We start from the raw sequence: 21,468 nt of genomic DNA, 5'->3' as shown, positions 1-21,468 counted from the left end.
TCCTTTACCCTAAAATTTCTAGCATGTCTCAGTGGCGGGGTCTGCGTTGTGAGGATGGAGATGGCTTCGGGGAGCCATAGAGCCCCCTCCCACCAAAAAGTCAGACTCTTCCTGAATAAACACAGCTCTTTGACATGGACAGTTGACATTTTTTTCAACCTTGCACAGAGTGCCAAGTCAGTACAACTTTCGAGCTGCTCTTTCAAGCATATTGCTGTATCTCAGCCCCACCTATTTAGTATTTCTGTAGCTGCCACTGCTAGGATTCTTTCTGCTCATCTTAAAGAATAATTTCTGTAGGCTGGCTTTTTCCTACTTGAAGGTCAATCTCATTGCTTTAGTTGAAGGGGAGATTGGAGCTGATTCTAAAATTATGTGTTCGAGAATCACACATTTTTTAGTTTCTTTAGAACAGTTGGATTTTGGATTAATTATATTTTATAAAATACTCATATTTCAGGATTATGGTCTTTTTGTCCATTACGATAAACTGCTAAGTAGAACAAAACTAGCTTTGAATTTAAAAATTAACCAAATGAAAGAGTCTTAATCACTATGGTGTGGTGGCAAGTGTACACCATTTAAATGTTTATCATTTGCTAGCTGTATGACCTCGACTGAAAATGGCAATAATAGAACAGGAAGTTTTAAGGATTAAATAAGAGGATACAAATGAAAGTACTTTATAAAATATAAAATGCTATTATGTTAGGTGGTAATGTTATTTTTTTATTACTGCTGTTTGGAGCCCAAATAAATAAGTCAACATATGGTATAAATTACTGCTATGTTCTTTCTGGGTTGTATTTTTTGAGCCATTTTACAGATTTTAAAAGGAGTGGGAGCATATTTTAGAAAAAGGAAAGCTTTTTTTTTCCATTAGCAATTGTTTGTTTTGGGCCTAGAATGCTACCAGCACGAAGGCAGAAGCTGAAAGGACTTTTGCAGAGGTTACAGACCTGGATAACGAGGTGAACAATATGTTGAAACAACTACAGGAAGCAGAAAAGGAGCTGAAGAAAAAACAAGATGATGCTGACCAGGATATGATGATGGCAGGGATGGTAAGTGATTCTGGCTTGTTTGCTCATAGGCAGGAAGTGAAGGGTGTTTAATCATAAAGATCCCCAACTTGTTGAGAAGAGTCTCTTTCATATTTCATTCATATTTCATCTTCTGTTTTTCATTGCATTTTCTGGTCAAGAATTGGGTTAGTAACTTACATAGAAGACAAAGAATTTGGATTTTCTGCCAGGTTGTTGCACAATTGTCCTATCCCAAAGCTACTCTGAGTTAAAAGCAAAATGTTGTTTTACACATTTGAGGTTGTAGGACTTTTAGAAGTATGTATTTATATTTTTGAATGGGTAATTCATAGATGTTGTAAAATCAAAAAGGAATACCACGAAAAGTTAATTTATTTCCTACTCCTGTTCTCCCAGCAACTTGCTCCCTCAAGGCAAAGATCAATTTCTAGTGTAAAAGGACGTTTTTGAAGATGACAAAACATACTAAACTTAATATCCAATTTAATCTTCCTTTTGTGATGATGTGTCTACATAACACCATTCGTAACAAAGTTGACTTGTGAATGCATGGCCCGACAAAGAACTAGGGTCCATTTTTCTGTTTTATGTTGTGTTTTGCTTTTGAAAGACTTTAATGGAGTCACAATGGAAATATTCCTTTCCAGTTTAGTCTGATTACAATCACAGTAATGACAGACGTGAACTTGTTTAATTGGGCACTTTCAGTGCAAGGAAGGGACGCTTCTTCCTCTCCTGCTAAAGAACAGACCCTTCACTGTGGATTATTTTCCCCTGGGATGGAAAGGAGAAATACTAAGCCTATTAATCTAAGTAAAGAAGACTCGAGGGAAATGATTACAGGAAGCCTTTCTATGCAAACACCTTATTTCATTGTGCTTTTTTGGGGTTTGTGTGTGTGTGTGTGGATTGTCCTATTTTTCTGTAGCAAGGTATGGCTCAAGTCCAAGTTCCCATATAGTAAAAATATGTATTTCTCATTTGTGCTGAGGGTGTCTAGATTTCATTTTTAATACGGTTGTAGAAATGTTAGATTTAGAGCCTGTTGAAAGAGGAAAGGATATGTTCTCTATGGGCTTCCACAAAGTATGGATTCAATTCAAAGGGTGGAAAAAAGATTAATGTTTTTGTTCCTTTTGGTAAATAACTTCTAAGGAGCACAAAGCACTCTCACTTGCACTGTCCCAATTATATTTCTATCAACCCTGAAAGGTCAGCATTGGCCAATTGAGTCTGAACATATTTTTTGTAACAGAAAGAGTGAAGGCTTATGGTTGTTCTGGAAGAGGAGGCTGGAGACGACAGATTGAAGGCAGTAGTGTTGCTCTCAGCAGACCTTAACTAAGTCCTTTACCCTGCTCCTAGTATACTCGCAGAAAACCCTGTGAAGCCTCAATAAGAACAGCTGTGATCTGGACTGAGATTAATGATTTATTTGTGAAGGTTTTTTCCCTTGCTTTCTTTTTCTTTTTTAAATTTTCACCTTGCTTCTATCCAAAAATTTTGCATTGTCTTGACCCAAAAACTAGGCCAAACAATTATGTGGTAGGGAGCTCAAAGCCACTCATTTAGATCCTGACTGGATTTATTTGTGAAAGCATCTGTTTTCTGATATTTAGACATTTCCTCTTCCATTGCTGTTTCCTGTGACTCATGCACAGTGTATTTGTTCAGGTTTCATGGGATTTTCCCAAATATATTTACCGTTGGTTGACTTTTTAAGCGTAAATTGTATTACCCCAAGTGGGGTCTGGGTGTGTGTGTGTGTTTGCAGGGGGGGAGGGAGTTACAGAAGAGTGTCACTTGATTATGAAAATTTCCTGAGAATAGGACATTTCTAATCAAGTCCCTAAGACGGTTCTGAAGGACATGTTTTAGTTCTAAAATGTAGTTTTTAGACTCATCCTTAAAAAATAACTTGTTTCTGCTTGATGGATTTTATTATGAATACATCTTCATGTGTTCCAGAGTAAAAAAAGGAGATAATATTGATTTGTGAAATATAAATACAGTCAGTGCAGGCAAACTGAATACCTGTTCATGACTATTATATGAATTAAAAATAGTGACATCCTGAACATGAAGATATGACCCAAAAAAATTAAACAATGAGAGATTGTCTTTTCATGAGTTAGGAAAGGGGAAGGCATCTGGAAATTAGTTTTTTTGGTTCATTGGGGAAAAAATATTTCAAGAAGATGAGAACATACCATCAGGACTATTTGTGTCATTTATCCTTTTTACTTGTACAGGCTTCACAGGCTGCTCAGGAAGCCGAGATCAATGCCAGAAAGGCCAAAAACTCCGCTACCAGCCTCCTCAACCTTATTAATGACCTCTTGGAGCAGCTGGGTGAGTAGCTGTAGGGTCATTTTAGGCAGTCTCTGAATTCTCTGTACCATCCTTGGCATCTGGTGTAATTGACTCAAAAGCAGATGTTATAGTGTGAATATTGTGTGAACTGAATCATGACTTCAATAAACAAATATTTAGCAGATCCTTCCATGGAATCTGACCTGAGTATTGGAATCGGACCTTGGTCCGAGAACTTATAAAGTTTTGAAGATATGCTGCCAGCTGGGGTGGCCCATTTATGGTCGAGGTTTATGATACAGTTGAACAGTAATTGTTCTTAGGTCATCCTGCCAGCAGAGTGTCTTTAGAGGATTTAAAGTTGAAGGATTTCAATGATAGAATAAAAGAGCACTTTAAACTGGTGGTGACTTCACTGCCTGGAATTTTCTTCGTTTGCTAATTAAAGGATAATCTGATGAGGTGATGTTTTTATCCCATGAGAGAGAGAGAGAGCTTAAATTTTCAAGGAAATAGAAGCATAGTGAAAAGCTCTTTTAATCCGTTTTGATAGGGAGCAGCCTTCATTAGGGGACAGATGCACTTTTGTCACCAGCCTCCAGTATAAAGTGGTCATACTGTAGCCACTACAGCCCTGGAGCAAGGCACTGTAGTCTCATTTGCTGGCCTTTAGAATTTGGTCAGTGTTTTGTTTGGGGGATGGGGGATAGTATATTTTTTATCTGTCTCAAATGTCAAGAATAATAAATTATGGCCTGCAGATGGATTTTAAAATGAAAGTATGCTAGAAAGTATGCTTTTTGTGGCAGAAAGAGCTGAATTTTAAAGTTAGACTTGGGTTGGAATCTCACTTGGTTGCCTGTAAGCTGTGGAGATGGGCAAATTCCTTAACCTCTGAGCATTGCTGATGTAAAATGGTCTCGTGGGCATTTAGTTAAGTACAGGATGCATAGAGTGCTAGCCGTTGTGTGGCTGTCTGCTTTCATTTATTATGGAAGCAATTCTTTTCAAAAGAACCTCTTTTTCTTGCTAATTTTAAAGTGAAGCTTTGCTGAAATTATTGCAGCATTTCAACCCTGGCCGTTTCCGTAGGAGGGCAACTAATAGTGTCTGACTCCTGCGAGCAGGGCATGACTCCCAGAACTAACCCAGCTTCCCCGGAATCTAAAAGCTGCGGGGTTAGGATTCTAGCTTAAAGATGTTTATGTTCCTTACATGGCACTAACATGACTGACAGATTACATATATAAACATGAAAAAGGTATTAAATGTTACCAGATGACCTTCGAAACTTCAAGTGAGGCTTAAGGTCTGAAACATGGTAGCTGTGTATTTAGAAAACCTTTTACAAAAATCATTTTCTCAGAAAAAAACATCAAGCCCAATATTCGTTATACGCTGTGACCCATCCCCGCTGGGTTCAGTCAAGTGTTTGTACTTGGTTTGCGTTGTGTACGCCCTTGTACGACATGAACAATCTGCAAGTCACATTTGCAGGCTGCCTTTGCATAGTGGCAGCTGCCGGGCTTCGTTTATAGAAAGGCTAGTGGAGGAACTTGTGGAGTGATGTTATAATTCTTACTGAGTGCGTCTGTTCTCTTCTGTGTCCTTTCTGACTCTACAGGGCAGCTGGACACAGTGGACCTGAATAAGCTAAATGAGATTGAAGGCACCCTGAACAAAGCCAAAGATGAAATGAAAGTCAGTGATCTAGACAGGAAGGTGTCGGACCTGGAGAATGAAGCCAAGAAGCAGGAGGCTGCCATCATGGACTATAACAGAGATATTGAGGAGATCATGAAGGACATTCGCAACCTGGAAGACATCAAGAAGACCTTACCGTCTGGCTGCTTCAACACGCCGTCCATTGAAAAGCCCTAGCGTCTTCCTTTAGGGCTGGAAGGCAGCACCCCCCGACCGGGGAGCCATTGTGAGGCCATAGAGTGCCTTAACACAAAGATTACATTTCAGACCCCCACTTCTCTGCTGCTCTCCACCACTGTCCTTTTGAACCAGGAAAAGTCACAAAGTTTAAAGAGAAGCAAATTAAACAACGTGAATCGGGAACAAAGGGTTTTATCCAATAAAGTCTCTCTTCCACTTATGGCGCTCCCTTACCCACACTTTCCCTTCTGAGTTGTGTAAGGACGTGGCATCCTATGTCACTGTACAGTGGCATAAATACTTCGTGGGAACCGTTGTATGCCAGGGCTGAGCAAGTAGCCCTCCCCTTCCCAATGACACCAGCAGAACCTCCTCAGTCTCAACACTCTTGTTTCTATGAAGGAAAGTTTGGCTACTAATAGTAGCATTGTGATGGCCAGTATATCCAGTCTGTAGATAAAGAACGTGCGCCTGCATCTCCTGCCCCTCCTCCTTGTAAGCTAAAGAAAACAAACATCCTGTGCCAAAGGTATTGGTCGTTTAGAATGTCGAGAGCCATCATCAGTTGTTTTAGCTATTTTGAGTATAGGACACTGAGCCATCCACGGGTAAGGATGCAATTATTTATGACAGTCTCCAGGAGAATATGAGACTGCAGAAGTAGGTTGAACATTTTCTCAATTGTTAATAGTTGACTAGGAAGGTAAAATTTTTCCACATCTTTGGGCAGCTGATAATTTAAATCTGGGTGGGCAGCTTGCACTCGCCAATAGACGTCTTTTGATATTCCTACAAATGGAATTTATTCAGAAGAAATAGGGATATGATAACCACTAAAGTTTTTTTCAAGATTAAACTAATTCTTAGAGCTTTTTTAGTATGTTACTCTTGGAACTAGTGTTGTTATCTGACAGAGAACAGTCGGTCCCTAAGATCTTGACAAACAAAACAAAAGGTAAACAACCATCCTTGTCTTGGTCTTTTCTAGCAAAGGGATAAAATTTAGATGCAACTTGTATTGTCAGGTTACCATATATCCATTTTTCTTCCATTGGGGAGAGAGGAACCATTTGACCTTTTGCCTCAGTTTTCTTCTCATGTTCCCATCTTCTAGAATCCTGCAAACACATTGTTTGCCAAATCCTGGTGGCAAATACTTGCACTCAGTATTTCACACAGCTGCCAACACCATCTAGTTCCTGCACTTTGTGATTTAAACCCACTCTGAACCTTCCCTCTAAGTGTTGAGGGAAGAGCCTTATGTGGAGTTTCCTAGTGGGCTTCTCAACTTTTGATCCTCAGCTCTGTGGTTTTCGTTTAAGATCACAGTGTGACAATTCCCTGCCACACAACCCCTTCCTCCGCCCAGTCCGCCTTCGAGATTCATATATAGCCTTTAACACTATGCAACTTTGTACTTTGCGTAGCGGGGGGGAAGAAACTATTATCTGACACACTGGTGCTATTAATTATTTCAAATTTATATTTTTGTGTGAATGTTTTTTTGTTTATCATGATGATAGAGTAAGGAATTTATGTAAATATGCTTGGTCCTCTTTCTAGAATGGCACTGTCCACTTTTTCACTCCATTTTTCCTCTTCACTGGCATGATGTGTCTGCATACCTCCTTCCCTTCCATCTGCAATTCTTCGGATTGTGTTTGTTCCCCATTGCTTTGCTCTTTGCCTTGTGTTTGCAGCATGTCCATTCTCTAACACTAGTGTCAACCTGCTTTCCTCCACACACAGCCACTATACAGAGGTACCTAGAACCCTCTTCGTTGTGCTCATGGTGATCCTAAACTGCAGCACAAGGTTGTTCTCAATGCCTGCTCCAGAGCAGGAACGCCAGGTTGACAGGATAGGGTGAAATTAGGAAATTTTGCCAAAGGGTATCTTTGACATCAATGTGGATCTAGCCGGGAATGAGCTAGAAATGCCCTTTCTGGCAGTTATTTGAGCTGGATGGGTCAAGTCTATAAGGAAGGGCATCAGGGATAGGCTACATGTAGGTAGAGTGGGAGAGGTGGTGGAACTTAGTTCTTGCCCTTCCATCTCCTCCTCACATACCGGAGTTGGCTACAAGTGTCTTGACGTGGCATACCTCTAAGCTTTCACTCTTTGCTTCTCTCAGGGCTCTTCTGCTGTCCCAGGAGGCATGGCTCTTTCTTGCCAAGTTTTCACATCAGTGTTTCCTAGCTAGTTCCTCTTGCTAAGTGGCCACATCCTAACAGAGACATTTTGGTCAAGGTTGCAGGAAAAGGACTGAAGATAGATTGCCAGGGTAGTTTTCCATCTAGCCTCTGGGTCAGGTTCACTCCAGTAAGTCTTAGGCCACGGGGAAATTTCTTGGTTTTGTTGGTTTTTTTTGCTTTTCTCCTCCATCTGTATGGTGTATTTTTAAACAGAATTTTATTTTTAAAATAAAAATTCTTTATAAGACGATACCTTAATTACACTCCTGCAATATTGCCATTATTTTATTGTATAGTTCCAGTTATCTGTATTTTATGTGATAAAATTGACAGGGTGGCTGCTGCAGAATGCTGGGTGTCACAGGGAACATACACAGCTGTTCCCTGGAATTTTTCCTTTTAATTCCAACTGTGACCCTTTTATATGTGCCTTCACTTGAGCTGTTTGCCTTAATCTCTACAGTCTTGCTCTCCAGGGTGGTGAAGAAAATGCAACACTCGGCATTTTTTATGTTAAAAAAAAAAAACCAGTATTTTATTTATAATAAAATCTGAATATTTGTAACCCTTTATATTTGGTGTGTCCTGAGTCTGGTACTGGGGACAGAAGATGTTTTGAAAGGTATGATGAAAGGGAAGCTGCTCATGTGGCTTCTTTGGGTTACTTATTTTCTTGAGAGCAATCCGATATGTGTGTGTGTGTGTGTATATTTATATATATAATTTTTTTTTTACCCTTCTCAGATTGGGATACTTTTGTATATATAGTCCAGAGGTTGGCAAACTTTATCTGTAAAGAGCTAGAGTATAAATACTTTAGGCTTTACAGGCCATACATTCTCTGTTACAACTTCTCTGCTGTTGTAGCAGGAAACCAGCCATGGACAATATGTAAACAAATGAGTGTGGCTGTGTTCCAAAAAAACTATTTACAAAAACAGGCCATGGGCCTCTGGGCTGTAATTTACCAGACCCCCTGGTGTAGTTTTAATACTTGATTAATGACTACTGGGGCCTATTTTTAAATTATTTGGGCTTTGTAAACTAGCAGATGTATGTAAAAAGTTGTCTTTCCACCTCTTAAATATGCACGTCTTTGGCTAAAGGTAGTTTCTTCAGATGATGAGAAACACTTTCAAACATATAATGGAATAAAAAGGGAAAGTGAGTGAGTCATGTGCTGGACCAGCAGGCCAGAAGGAGCTAATTGTCTTCACCCCATCTGGGAGGCTGACCCAAGTGGAGTAACCTGAGGCCAGGTGAGGAGTTCTGGAACTACAGAGACAGCAGAAAGGCATTGATTTACTCTTCGGTGCTCTGTTTATAGCCCCGAGTCCCTGTGGATGACGTGCCACCTTCCCAGTCTTATAAATCATTATAACTACCATACCTGTAAAGAAGAACCTGAACTCGTCACACTTCCTCAGAGAGAGCTTTAGAGGGCACTAGTTATAGCTTTCTTACATACCCTGTTCTTAACCCATTTGTAGGATCTGATTCAGATGCAAATATATCTCCTTTGTAGTTGCTGTCTCAGACTGATGAGAGATTTTTCAAGTGGCTCCTATTTTATTTCAGTCAGCAGTTTCTCCAAAATTGGTGTCGGCATAATATGATTCAAAGTATTGCCAAACATTTCCTCCTTAAGTAAGCATTCTAGCTCCCTCATAAATCTGAATTCACCAGCCCCACTCCATTAGGCTTAAAATGGAATTTCTGAAGAAGACCCCTGGCACCCAGGGAGTCATGAAGTGGAAAAGCAGTGGCACCTTACTAAGGTGAGGAAGGACAGAGCCTCTCCAGGCCCATACCTTACAGAAACAGAACAGAGACAATTGTAAATGGCCGGTAATTTTGCCTGTTCACACTAAGCAGGTTTAAATGAAGTGAGTATTAATAGTTGGAGTGAAAAATAAGAAACTTTGTAGTAAGTAATCTATCAGAGGCTCCACTGGTCCAGGGGTCATCAACGAGAGTGCTTTATATTTGTATTGAGTCTGCTAGAATGATTATACCTGCTCTCCACGAATAAGTGAAATTCTAAATAAAAATCAAATGTGTGCTGGGGCCGGCCCGCGGTCAAGCGGTTAAGTTCTCGCACTCAGGCGGCCCAGGGTTTTGCTGGTTCAGATTCTGGGCACAGACATGGCACCGCGCATCAGGCCACGTTGAGGTGGTGTCCCACATGCCACAACTAGAAGGACCTACAACTAAAAATACACAACTATGTGCTGGGGGGATTTGGGGAGAAGAAGAAAAAAGAAAGAGAAAAGAAGATTGGCAACAGTTGTTAGCTCAGGTGCCGATCTTGGAAAAACAAAAAATCAAATGTGTGCTTAAGAAAGGGAAACATTTAGCGGAAGTCCAAAGAAAAGCTAAAAAATCCCTGATTTGGAATTCAAATAGGAGAATCCTCAACATTTCAAGTGTTGTTGTAACACCATGTCTTTGCTTTAACTCCTCTCTGTCTAGAATGCCCTTTCTTTCCCTTCCCAGTACAGGAGAGCCTGAGGTCAAGGTGTCACCTCCTTTGTTGAAATTGGCCGATCCTTCCTTGTGTCCGCCACCGCTTCCTGCCTTGTACTGGCTGCTAGCGTGGCCTTTGGACACGTGTTAATTGATCAGGTGTCTCTCACCCACCTTTCCACTCACCTCCCTCCCTCCCCAAGGTCCAGGTCTGATTTATTCATGTCCACATCCTCAGGGCGAGGAGGCAGACACTAGTCGCTCAGGTTGTCTAAACGTGGGAAGGTAACCAACCTTTCTCATCTGCCTGTTCTCCCATTCCTGTTACTTTTTTGCTGCTGTGAGGAGAGGGAGGTTTATGCATACTCTCTCTCCTCCTTCCAACAGCGTTCTGCTCCCTCAACACTCCCACCTAAGGAGGGATTTGTAGCACGATAAATGAAACCGCTGTCTTACTTACAGCCTCACGCTAGGTATTCCCATTGCTCTGCATGTGTGTGTGTGTTTTACCCACAGCCCCTTCTGTAGCTATCTCTGACTCCTGGCCAAAGTTATAACATTAATTCCATTTTTTCCCTCCAACTCCTGGGAACAGTACCAGTAAATTTCAGCAGACTGGTTGGTGTTTTATCCTGTTTGTGTATGTACCTTAGGAAGCCTTGTAATATAGGCTATAGAGGTATTGCTTATAGTTTGCTTTTATTTCTATAAAAAGTTGAGCATCAGGCCCTTGATCAAGAATGTAACCCTCTATTACAGCGTTGTTCCACGAGTATGTCCAAGTCAGTTAAAGTGAGTCTCTATGAAACGTGACTAGTCATACCTTTGAGGACTGCCCTTCCATCGTCTCATAATCCTTTTTCACCATAGCTAGTAGCAAAAAATTCTACTTGAACCTTAGACTGATGCTTTTGGGGCCCATTACATGGTGTCTGCCCTTATACTGAGATGTTTTGTCATTTCAGTAACTAAGCTGTATCATCAAATTTTGTGCCGTGGCAACCAGTTTTAAAAATTTCTAGTACAATTTCTTTCTAAATATTTCTAAATATACTCTTCTCTATTAATTGGATCCCAGCCATTTCTTCCGTGGACGTTTCTTTCCTCCTGAGCGTCCCTTCTAAGTTGAGGTTAGTGCAGAGTAAGCACAAGTCCAGCGGTGAGCAGAAATGTCTGGGGAAGATATGCAGTCCGAGCGTGGATTACACGTTCCAGGGCTGCTGAGCCAGCGTCCAGGATAAAGGCTCAGGAGAAACAGCTGTGATTTTGGTGATTACATGTTTCCCATGGTCAGAGAAGTTTGTGTTACAACTTGCAGATCCCTCCTGGCTCAGACAGTCTGCTTTCTGTGCTGTCTCGGTCGAGCTGATACAGAGGCCCAGACCTGGCCAGAGAGATGAGTTTTGCCACCTAGATTTCAAACCAACTGCCCCCTTTAAGTTTCTGAGGGACTCAGGAAGGACTAGCACTATCAAGATAGCTCGCCTTGTATACCCTGTTTTAAAGGGCAACTTCATAGTTTTTTTCCTTCATTTTCCCCTCATTTGAGTAGGGTCTCCATCTAACCAAGGAGAATATTCAAACCCTGGTTTGCTGCTCCATCACCCTCACCACTATTTTGGCGCATTGCCTTATTGTCTCGTGATTTTGATCCATTTTTCTTTTAAGAAACCCTATTATAAATGTATTTTTTATTTTAAGCTTCCTCAAATCCCTCTTTTAGAGGGATCAAGGCAGGATTTAAATATATCAGTAACTTTCCCAATATTAAGGAACCAGTTAGCGGCAGAATTATTACTTGGAACCTGATTGTCCTCAAGCCATGTGCACCACGCAGCTCACAGCCCTCTTGCTGCTCATGGGTTTCCCTGCCTCTCTCTTCCTCCTCCTGAGGTTCAGGGATGAGGCACATAAAGCTGGTTCACCTTGCTTTGCCTTCACCTGGCTTCCTCTAACATTGAATATGACCATGGTGCATTTATCAGAACTAAGAAACTGAAATTGGTAGAATACTATTAACAAATTAATATTGGTAGAAAAATTTTAACAGTCCTTTGCCTACTTTTTTAAACACCTGCTTTTCAAGACCCCATTTTTTAAAGTAATACTGAATTTTAAAACAGAAAATGAAAATAGTCAACATCAATCCCCAAGCTATGAGGAAATAGGAGTGTGGAGTCCAAAGTAACTGATTTTACTTTTGTAATACACTCAAGACTGCCCAGTGTATAACTTGTTCATAGTTAATTGCAAATAATGTCATTAAACAACTTGCTAAAATGTCCTTAAAGTTTCAAAAGAGGTTTTTAAAGATCCATCAGAATGAACATATCATTTATGATATGTCACAAATTTAAGTATTTATTAGAAATAGGAAATTTACTTACAAAGATTACATTAAAACTTTTTAATTACTATCTAATTTCAGACTTACAGAAAAATTGCAAGAGTAGTACAAAAAAACTCTTATACTCTTTACCCAGATTCTGCAAATGTTAATATTTTACTACATTTGCTTTTTTGCCGCTCTCACTCTTGCTCTCTTGCTCTTGCTCTCTGGAGAGAGAGAGGGAAAGAGAGAGAGAGAACTGTTTTAAGTTGCAGACATGAAGCCCCTCTACCCACGAATTCTTCAGTATGTATTTCCTAAAGACAGGGAGCTTTCTTACATAACTACAGTACAATTATCAAAATCAGGAAATTACCATTGATACAATACAATTATCTAATCGACAGCCATTATTCAGATTGCGCCATTTGTGGCAGGCAGAATAAGGGCCACACAAAGATGCCCACATCCTGATCCTTAGAACCTGCAAACATGTTAGGTGACCTGGTAAAGGGGTATTAAGGTTTCTGATGTAATTAGGGTTGTGAATTAGGTGATCTTAGATAGAGAGATTATCTTGGATTACCTGATGGGACGGTGTAATCATAGGGATTCTTATAACTGGAAGAGGGAAGCAGAAAAGGAGGTCAGAGGCAGGCAATGTGATAAGGACTCGGCCCACGGTTGCCAGCTTGAAGATAGAGCATGGGGGCAGGAGCCAAGGAATGTGGGCAGCCTCTAGAGGCTGGAAAAGGCCGGGGAATGGAGTGTTCCCTAGAACCTCCAGACGGGAGCAGCGACCTGCCAACACCTCGATGTTAGCCCAGAGAGACCCCACCAGACTTCTAGTCCACGGAACTATAAGATAATAAAATTGTATTGCTTTAAGCCGCTAAATCTGGGGTAATTTGTTACACAGCCTTAGAAATCTAATACACCATTTGTCTCAATATTGTCCTTAATACCAAAAGAAAACCTAAAATTAGGTATTGTGTTCAATTGTCATGTCCTTTCATTTCCTTTAATCTGGAACTGTTCCTGAGTCTGTCTTTGTCTTTCACGATGTAGACATTTTTTAAAAAATACAGTTATTTGGTGGAGTGTTTCTCAGTTTGGCTTGTTGGATGTTTTCTCTTGATTGGATTTGGTTGTGCTCTTTCAGCAGGGAAATCCTAGAAGCGATGCTGAATTCTTTTCAGCACGTTTCATCAGGAGGCATGTAACTTATTACTGGCAATGTTAACTTCGACTTTGACATTTGCTTGGTGTGGTACTTTCCAGGTTTCTCCATTGTAAAATTACTCTGTTACCTTTTGTAATTAATAAGTATTTTATGAGGAGATACCTTGTGACTATAAATATCCTTTTACTCTTCACGCTTTTACCCACTAGTTTTAGTACCCATTGATGATGGCTGCCACATGGAGATTTTCTAATTCCGTCATTCTTTTTGTGTTTATTAACTGGCGTTATGCTCTGAGGTAGACCTTTTCCTTCTCTTCCTTATATATATATATATATATATATATATATATGTATACACACCATTTCACATCTGTGGATTTCTATTTTATTTAATAGATTACAATATGTTGTTCTTAATATTTATTTTGATTCTTAAATGTCCCTTTTTGGCCAGTGGGAGTACCTTGAAGCTGGCCTCTGTGACTTTTTGATATGTCCCCATCATTCTTTGAACATTGTCTTACTTTTGGCACATGAAGATATTTCAGGCTCATCTTGTACTTTCCCTGCCCTAAACTTCTTGAAAAAGTAGGTTTTGCCAATTCTCAAAATGCTAATAGCCAACAACAACAACAACAAAAAATAGGTCACTCAGATGGATGCAAAAACTCTTGAACATGGTGCTGAATTTTACGCAAATTGTTCATTAGGTTACTTGGGTTTAGGGGACATGGCCTGTTCCCTCCCATACATGATTGCCTATTTTATGCATTATCAACAAATATTTTTGGAGCACCCATTCTTCTTGAAGCCCACCTAGTAGTGGTCCCCATGGGTTTTATACTGTGAAAAAGGCAATTATTCCTACTTTGAGAAGTGTATTAAGTAGGAGAGGCAGCAAAAAACAAACATAAAAAACAGTTCAAATAAAAATAGAGGAAAACATATTTCTATAAAATAGGGAATGCGAGCATGTTGGTAAATAGATACATAGGGACATTATATATATATAATGATGTAATTATAGACATAATATATATGTACTATAATTATATATTATAGTTATATACATAATAAGTGAATGCTCAGGACAGTTCATTATAGGAAGTCTTTGAAGGAAAAATTATATTTGTATGAAAAGGAATATTTTTTAGCCATGTTGGAGAGAACAAAGATCTAGGGAATGGGCTTGGGGACATTGACCCAGATATGAAAATGCAGGCATAGCGAATTCAATGATGTGCAAATGAGTAGCTGAGTTTTCCTCCCGTCCATTCCTCTCTGCATATTGAGGATGTTCCAGAACCCCAGCCCTGTGGTCTCTAATCCCAGGGAGGGAAGTCTTATGCTCTATGTGCTCATTTGCCATGTTCTAGTTTTTGATTGATTATTGTTGGCTACTCTTGCAGTGTGATGCTGTCATCTTGTAAGACCAATGACAACATCACAAGTTATTTGGTTATTTCAAACTCACATTGTTTATTTGAGGTTCTAAAGAAGTTACTAGCCATGTTGAGATCAAAAAGGGTAATTACCAAACCACTGGTAGTTTATTGATGTCTTATCAGATTCTAAAAAAGGGCTGGAAAAAAACCAGTGCAGGCTTTATTGTACTCTCGCGCTAAGTTTTATGAAGGTTGATTAGGTAATAAAATGAAGTTTGTATTCACATAGAATTGTAGACTCAGAACGTAAGCAGTGATGCTCAAAGTGAGGCCCTGGGACCAGCAGCATCTACCTCGCCAGGTAACTTAGAAATGCACGTTCTCAGATCCCACCCCAGGCCTACTGAATCAGAAATTCAGGGGCTCCGGAGAGGTGAGGGGTCATCTGTGTTTCCACAAGGCCCGTGCAGGGGAGTCTGAGGCTGACTAGAGTGTCAGAGAGTGCTGTGTATTGGTTCTCAACAATTTCTCCCCTGATGTTAACCTTCTTCCTGGTATATCCTGTGTGTCTGCATGTTGGACTCAATCAGGTCTCACCTTTGCTTTCATCTACCCTTGCTAGGAAACAGGATGTAATCTCTTGAATTGGGGAGAGAGAAGTTCAGAATGTGTCTATGCTGATGACAGTGTTGGAGACAATGTTAACTCTTTTCTATGCTTCTTAAAACTACTAAGAAACTCTAAGTCTTATATAACATCGAATTAGTTAGTTAATCAAGACATTCCTCCTATGGAGTACAAAAGCCTTCTTAAAAAGTAAGTAGCGACGGACAAATGTATTTTTTAAATCTTTTAAAAAAATTTTTTTTGCAGTAGGGGCCAGCCCCTGGCTGAGTGGTTAAGTTTGCGCGGTCTGCTGCTGCGGTCCACGGTTTCACCTGTTCGAATCCTGGGTACAGACATGGCACTGCTCATCAAGCCACGCTGAGGCGGCATCCCACATGCCACAACTAGAAGGACCCACAACTAAAAATACACAACTATGTAATGGGGGACTTTAGGGGAGGAAAAGGAAAAATAAAATCTTTAAAAAAATTTTTTTTGCAGTAACATTGGTTTATAACATTATATAAATTTCAGGTGTACATCGTTATATATTTCTGTGTGGATTGCATCATGTTCACCACCCAAAGGCTAAGTACAATCCATCACCACACACATGTGCCTAATCACTACCTTCATCCTCCTCCGTGCCCCCTAAATCTTTTAATGTAAGTATTTTAGTTCCCAGTTGATTTCTCCATTTTTCATAAGACCTTCTAAATAGTAATTTTATCCACTAGAGGTGAACAGGCCAAAAGATCACAGGATAGGCTAGACCTTTTATGAGTCATCATGACCATCTAATGCTATGACTTTGGTAAGCTCGTTCTGAAAAGCATAAAAGAAAATAGAGCCGAGTCATTCAATGTGGGAGATCCATTTGAAATTAGGATAACCAATAAATATAGCTACAGACATCAAAAGAAGTTGAATTTAAACCTTAGGGCCTACCGAGTGTCCACAATTCATGGACACTGTAGATGTGTGCCCTCAGGTAAGCCTCTCAGCCTTGCCTGTGTTTCCTATGGATGGAGCTGGCACAACCTTAGAATTATTCACATAAACGAGAAGTCTGTGAAGCTATGTGAAATTTAGTATAGTCAAGTAAACTAAGTTTTTGTGGGGCCTGAAGCTTGTGCAATTTGGGGCCCTCTTTAAAAAATAATGTAAGACCACAAATGCAAAAGGAAGTACAGAGGCCCATGAGCTCCGTTGTCTCCACACGGGAAATCCACCTTTGTGTAGGTGCAATATTTGTTTTCAGCTGGGGAAAGACAGAGCAGTTGCTTCCTTTATGTCACTGTGTCATCGGGTGTGTGCATGACTGTACTTCTCTTCCGCTGCAGACACCTCAGCTGCCGTCTAGCCAGGCGAACCTGTTCGGTGCGCTCACTGCATGACAACGGTGGGTGCGGCTCGAGGGGAGTGCCTGGCCTCCAGAATGTGCCCGAAGGCTGCAGAATCAGACTTTTGCCAAGGGAAGAAGGAGCGCCCCAAGGACCACATTCACTGGGGCCACAGGGAACGGCTCAACTGGGCGGGGCCTTTGCTGTCTTCTTCATTTAACCTGTATAGCTCAGAAATGGAAGAGGCAAAACTCAGTTCCTCATGATCCCTTCTTAAAATAGAACTCCATCCACTTCCACGGCGGGAAATTGCATACCAGAGACTGTCCAGCTCTGGAGCCGTTTTGAGTTGTTTTCAGGCCCACGCCTGCTCTAAGCACACACTGTACTGAACAGAAGATAAACTCTGGACAGCAGGGACACAGACTCTGGCGTTTCAGCCAGGACTTGGTGCTAGGTTTGCTTTTATTAAGACAAAACAAAACATCATCAACAACAACAAAAACAGTGCTATTTTAATGAGTTGAAAGATCTGAACTCTTCAGCTAACTTTTCTGAGTCTATCTTTCCGGAGTCTGTGAGATGGCTTGTGATAACAATAGTGTCCTTTCTTTAGGGAGCCCCTATCACTGGGGACCCCAGAGCACCCTGTGGATATTTGCTCTCTTAAATGACGCTTCTGAAGAATATATTGGTCAGAAAACACTGAGAGGAGCCTCAATTTAGGATTAGAACACCTCAGTTCGTTCCCTTTTATCAAAGGAAAACGATTTTTGATGTCTTACTAAAATAGAACCAGTGCATGCCCACCCAGCACGAGGAGAGTCTATTGTGTGACTTTCTGAAGTGACCCAGGAGAGAGGCTTGCCACCTGTGAATGACTAACACAGATTTATCTCGGCCCATGCCAGCATCTGCAATAGGGGACCTCTAGTTATTGTTCATATGTATGTCATTATATTAAAGAAATTTTTAGCAAGTTTTCCTTACTGACTCTTGAGTGTCTAAGAAACTTTAATGACCTGTCATTCTACAACTGTATCCTGAGAATAGCTCTGTGTGAGGCCCCGTCCTGTGTGGTGAGGATATAAGAGTCCAAAACAGACAAAACCCCTGCCCTATGACACTTACAGGCTAGTGGGGGAAGCATAATATACAAAAGTTGGACGAAATATCTAGGTGTTAGCTAATCATGTAGCACTTAATAAGTTCCAATTACTCTTCTAAGACCTTTGTAAATATTAAACCTGCAACCTGATGAGGTGGGTACTGTTATTCCCATTTGATAGTTGAGAAAAGTGAAGAATGGAGAGATTCTATCCTGACTACTGGTAAGTGATACAGCCACGCCTTGAACTCAGACAGACTGATTCCAGGACTTATCTGTAGCTCAACCACCCCATTATACTGCCTCTAAGTGGCACACCAATGTCTAGTAGGGTAGAAAGTTCTATGGAAAAAAATAAAGCAGAGAAGGAGGAAAGAAAGTATTTGGGAGGTGGAGCTTGAAATTTTTGTACAAGATGGTCGAGAAAGGCTCACTAAGAAGATGGCATCTGACTAAAGACCTGAACCACATGGATATCTGGAGAAAACATATTCCATGTAGGGGCACTAGAGAGTGCAGAGGTGCCCAAGTGGATGCAGCCATGTGGCTGGGGGTGAGTGAAAAGGAGGACAGTGAGGTAAATGGGGATTGGAGGTGGAGCAGGACACACAGTGTAGGATCTGAGGCTATTACAAGGACTTTCACTTTTACTAACGGTGAGAGGGAATGCCATCAGAAGCTTTTGTAACAAGGCATGATGCTATCTGAGTTATACTATAATAGGAGTAGGCTGGCAGTTGTGTTAAGGTGGCCTAAAGGAGGACAAGGGCAAAAGCAGGGAGATGAGATAGGAGGCTATCACCATAACCTACGCACAAGATGAGGGGGCTTGGATTAAGGCAACTGCAGTGGAGGTGATGAGAAGCAATCCACACGTTCTGATTATGATCCGAAGGTAGAGCGAGGCAGCAAGATTTGCTGTGAGAGAAAGAAAAGAGTCAAGAATGACTTTAAGGTACTTGGACTGAAGGTCAAAAGGATGAGAAGACTGAGGCAGAAGAGGCATAGGAGGCAGACTATCAGGAGCTCAACTTTGACACCGGGGATGTTAATTACCCATCCAAATGGGGATTTCAATTAGGCAGTTGAATATGATCTTAAGAGTTCAGGGGAGATATGCAAGCAAGCTAAAGATATGAATTTGAAAGTCATGCAGATATGCTTAAAGCTATGAGACTAAGCTGAGAAAACCAAGGGAGTGAGTATAGACAGAAAAGAGGAGATCCACGGCCTGCGTCTTGAGCGGCTTCTTCTATGTTAACAAGGCAGTTCTATGTTAAGAGGTCAGAGAGATGAGGAGGAATCATCAAAGTAGACCAAGAAGGGGTGATCTGTGAGGTAGGAGAAAAGCCACATGAGCACACGATGTCCTGGAAACCAAGAAGAGTGTTTTAAGGAGAAGGGAATGATCAATTATGTCCAATGATGCTGAAAGATCTAAGAAGATGAAGGCTGAGAATTGGCCATTGAGTTTTACAACATGGAGGTCCTTGAAGGTCTCAGCAGAGGCAGTTTCAGTGGAGCGGTGGAGGCAAAGGCCGAATTACAGTGGTTGGAGAGGTTTCTTTTGTTTTTTTTAAGGAAGATTAGCCCTGAGCTAACGTCTGCCACCAATCCTCCTCTTTCTGCTGAGGAAGCCTGGCCCTGAGCTAACATCCGTACCCATCTTCCTCTACTTTATATGTGGGACGCCAACCATAGCATGGTGTGCCAAGCGGTGACACGTCCGCACCTGGGATCCGAAGCAGCGAACCCTGGGTCGCCGAGGCAGAATGTGTGAACTTAACCGCTGCGCCACCGGGCAGCACCAAGAGTTCTTGAAATCCAGTAGCAGCAGTTTCAAGAGAGACTGGAAGGAAAGAAACTGGGGAGCACATGTATAGACAACTCTTTTGTTCTCCGTAAGAGAGACAACTCTAAAAGGGAGCAGAAAAATAGGGCAGATGCTAAAGTGTGACATGGGTTCAAGGGAGTTGTTTTTTTTCTTAAAGTGGAGAAAATCCAATGATGTGGGAGACAGAATGAAAAATCCTCCAGAAGGTGGAATGCGTCTTTGTCTAGAGGAAAGGATGGCCCTAGATGGGTATGTAACAGCAGAGGAGGTGAAAAGGAGGGCAGGTTTTTGGATGGGGCAGTAAAGGTGTGTGGTAGAGCTTCTCTTCTAAGAGCTTCTGTTTTCTTTTTTTTCAGTTATTTTATTGAGGTCATAATGGTTTATAACATTGTGCAATTTCAGGTGTACATTATTGTTTATCAGTTTCTGTATACGGCATCGTGCTCACCACTCACAGTCTAGTTTTCATCTGTCACCACACATATGTGCCCCTTTACTCCTTTCACCCACCCCTCAACTTCCTTCCCCTCTGGTAACCATTAATCTGTTCTCTATCCATCTATTTGTTTATCTTCCACATATGAGTGAAGTCATGTGGTGTTTGTCTTTCTCTGTCTGGCTTATTTCGCTTAACATCATACCCTCAAGGTCCACCCATGTTGTTGCAAATGGAACGATTTTGTCTTCTATTATGGCTGAGTAGTATACACATTTCATTGTATATATACAGCATATCTTCTTTATCCATTCATCCCTTCATGGGCACTTAGGTTGCTTCTGTGTCTTGACTGTTGTGAGTAATGCTGCAATGAAGATAGGGGTGCATGAATCTCTTTGAATTGTTGATTACAAGTTCTTTGGATAAATATCCAGTAGTGGGATGGCTAGATTATATGGTATTTGTATTTTTAATTTTTAGAGAGATCCCCATACTGTTTTCCATAGTGGCTGCACCAGTTTGCATTCCTACCAGCAATGTATGAGGGTTCCTTTTTCTCCACATCCTCTCCAACATTTCTTATTTTTTGTCTTCTTAATTATAGCCATTTTCACAGGTATAAGGTGAAATCTCATTGTAGTTTTGATTTGCATTTCCCTAATGAATAATGATGTTGAACATCTTTCCATGTGCCTGTTGGTCATGTGTATATCTTCTTTGGAAAAATGTCTCTTCATATCCTCTGACCATTTTTTGATCAAGTTGTTTTTTTGTTGTTGAGTTGTCTGACTTCTTTATATATTTTGGAAATTAACCCCTTGTCACATATACAATTTGCAAATATTTTCTCCCAGTTTGTGGGTTGTCTTTTCATTTTGTTCATGGTTTTCTTTGCCTTGCAGAAGCTTTTAGTATGTTGTAGTCCCATTTACTTTTTCTTTTGTTTCCTTTGCTTGAGTAGACATGGTATTCAAAAAGATGCTGCTAAGACTGATGTCAAATAATGTACTGCCTATATTTTCTTCTAAGAGTTTTATGGTTTCAGGTCTTACATTTAAGTCTTTAATCCATTTTGAGGTTTTTTTTTTGTGTATGGTGTTAGATAATGGTCTACTTTCATTCTTTTGCATGTGGCTGTCCAGTTTTCCCAACACCATTTATTGAAGAGGCTTTCCTTTCTCCATTGTATGTTCTTGGCTCCTTTATCGAAGATTACCTGTTCATAGGTGTGTGGTTTTACTTTTGGGCTTTCAATTCTGTTCCAATGATCTATGTATCTGTTTTTGTGCCAGTACCATGCTGTTTTGATCACTATGGCTTTGTAGTATATTTTGA

The 21,468-nt window shown here is 40.7% G+C and overlaps 1 protein-coding gene across 1 annotated transcript in view; it reads left to right on the top strand.

The window, feature by feature from the left end:
• The window catches only part of LAMC1 (laminin subunit gamma 1), a 116,104-nt gene extending 108,094 nt beyond the window's left edge, over positions 1 to 8,010 (top strand). The window contains exons 26-28 of the mRNA XM_014850315.3: positions 906 to 1,064; positions 3,299 to 3,398; positions 4,984 to 8,010. Coding sequence (XP_014705801.3) covers positions 906 to 1,064; positions 3,299 to 3,398; positions 4,984 to 5,240 — 516 coding nt within the window. The 3' untranslated portion in view covers positions 5,241 to 8,010. The remainder of the gene's footprint in view (positions 1 to 905; positions 1,065 to 3,298; positions 3,399 to 4,983) is intronic.
• Positions 8,011 to 21,468: the final 13,458 nt, after the last annotated feature.

The sequence above is a fragment of the Equus asinus genome, chromosome 25 (genome assembly GCF_041296235.1).
Source record: "Equus asinus isolate D_3611 breed Donkey chromosome 25, EquAss-T2T_v2, whole genome shotgun sequence".
NCBI lineage: Eukaryota > Metazoa > Chordata > Mammalia > Perissodactyla > Equidae > Equus > Equus asinus.
Note: the sequence above shows the minus strand (reverse complement) of the source record. Positions and strands in the feature narration are given on the sequence as shown.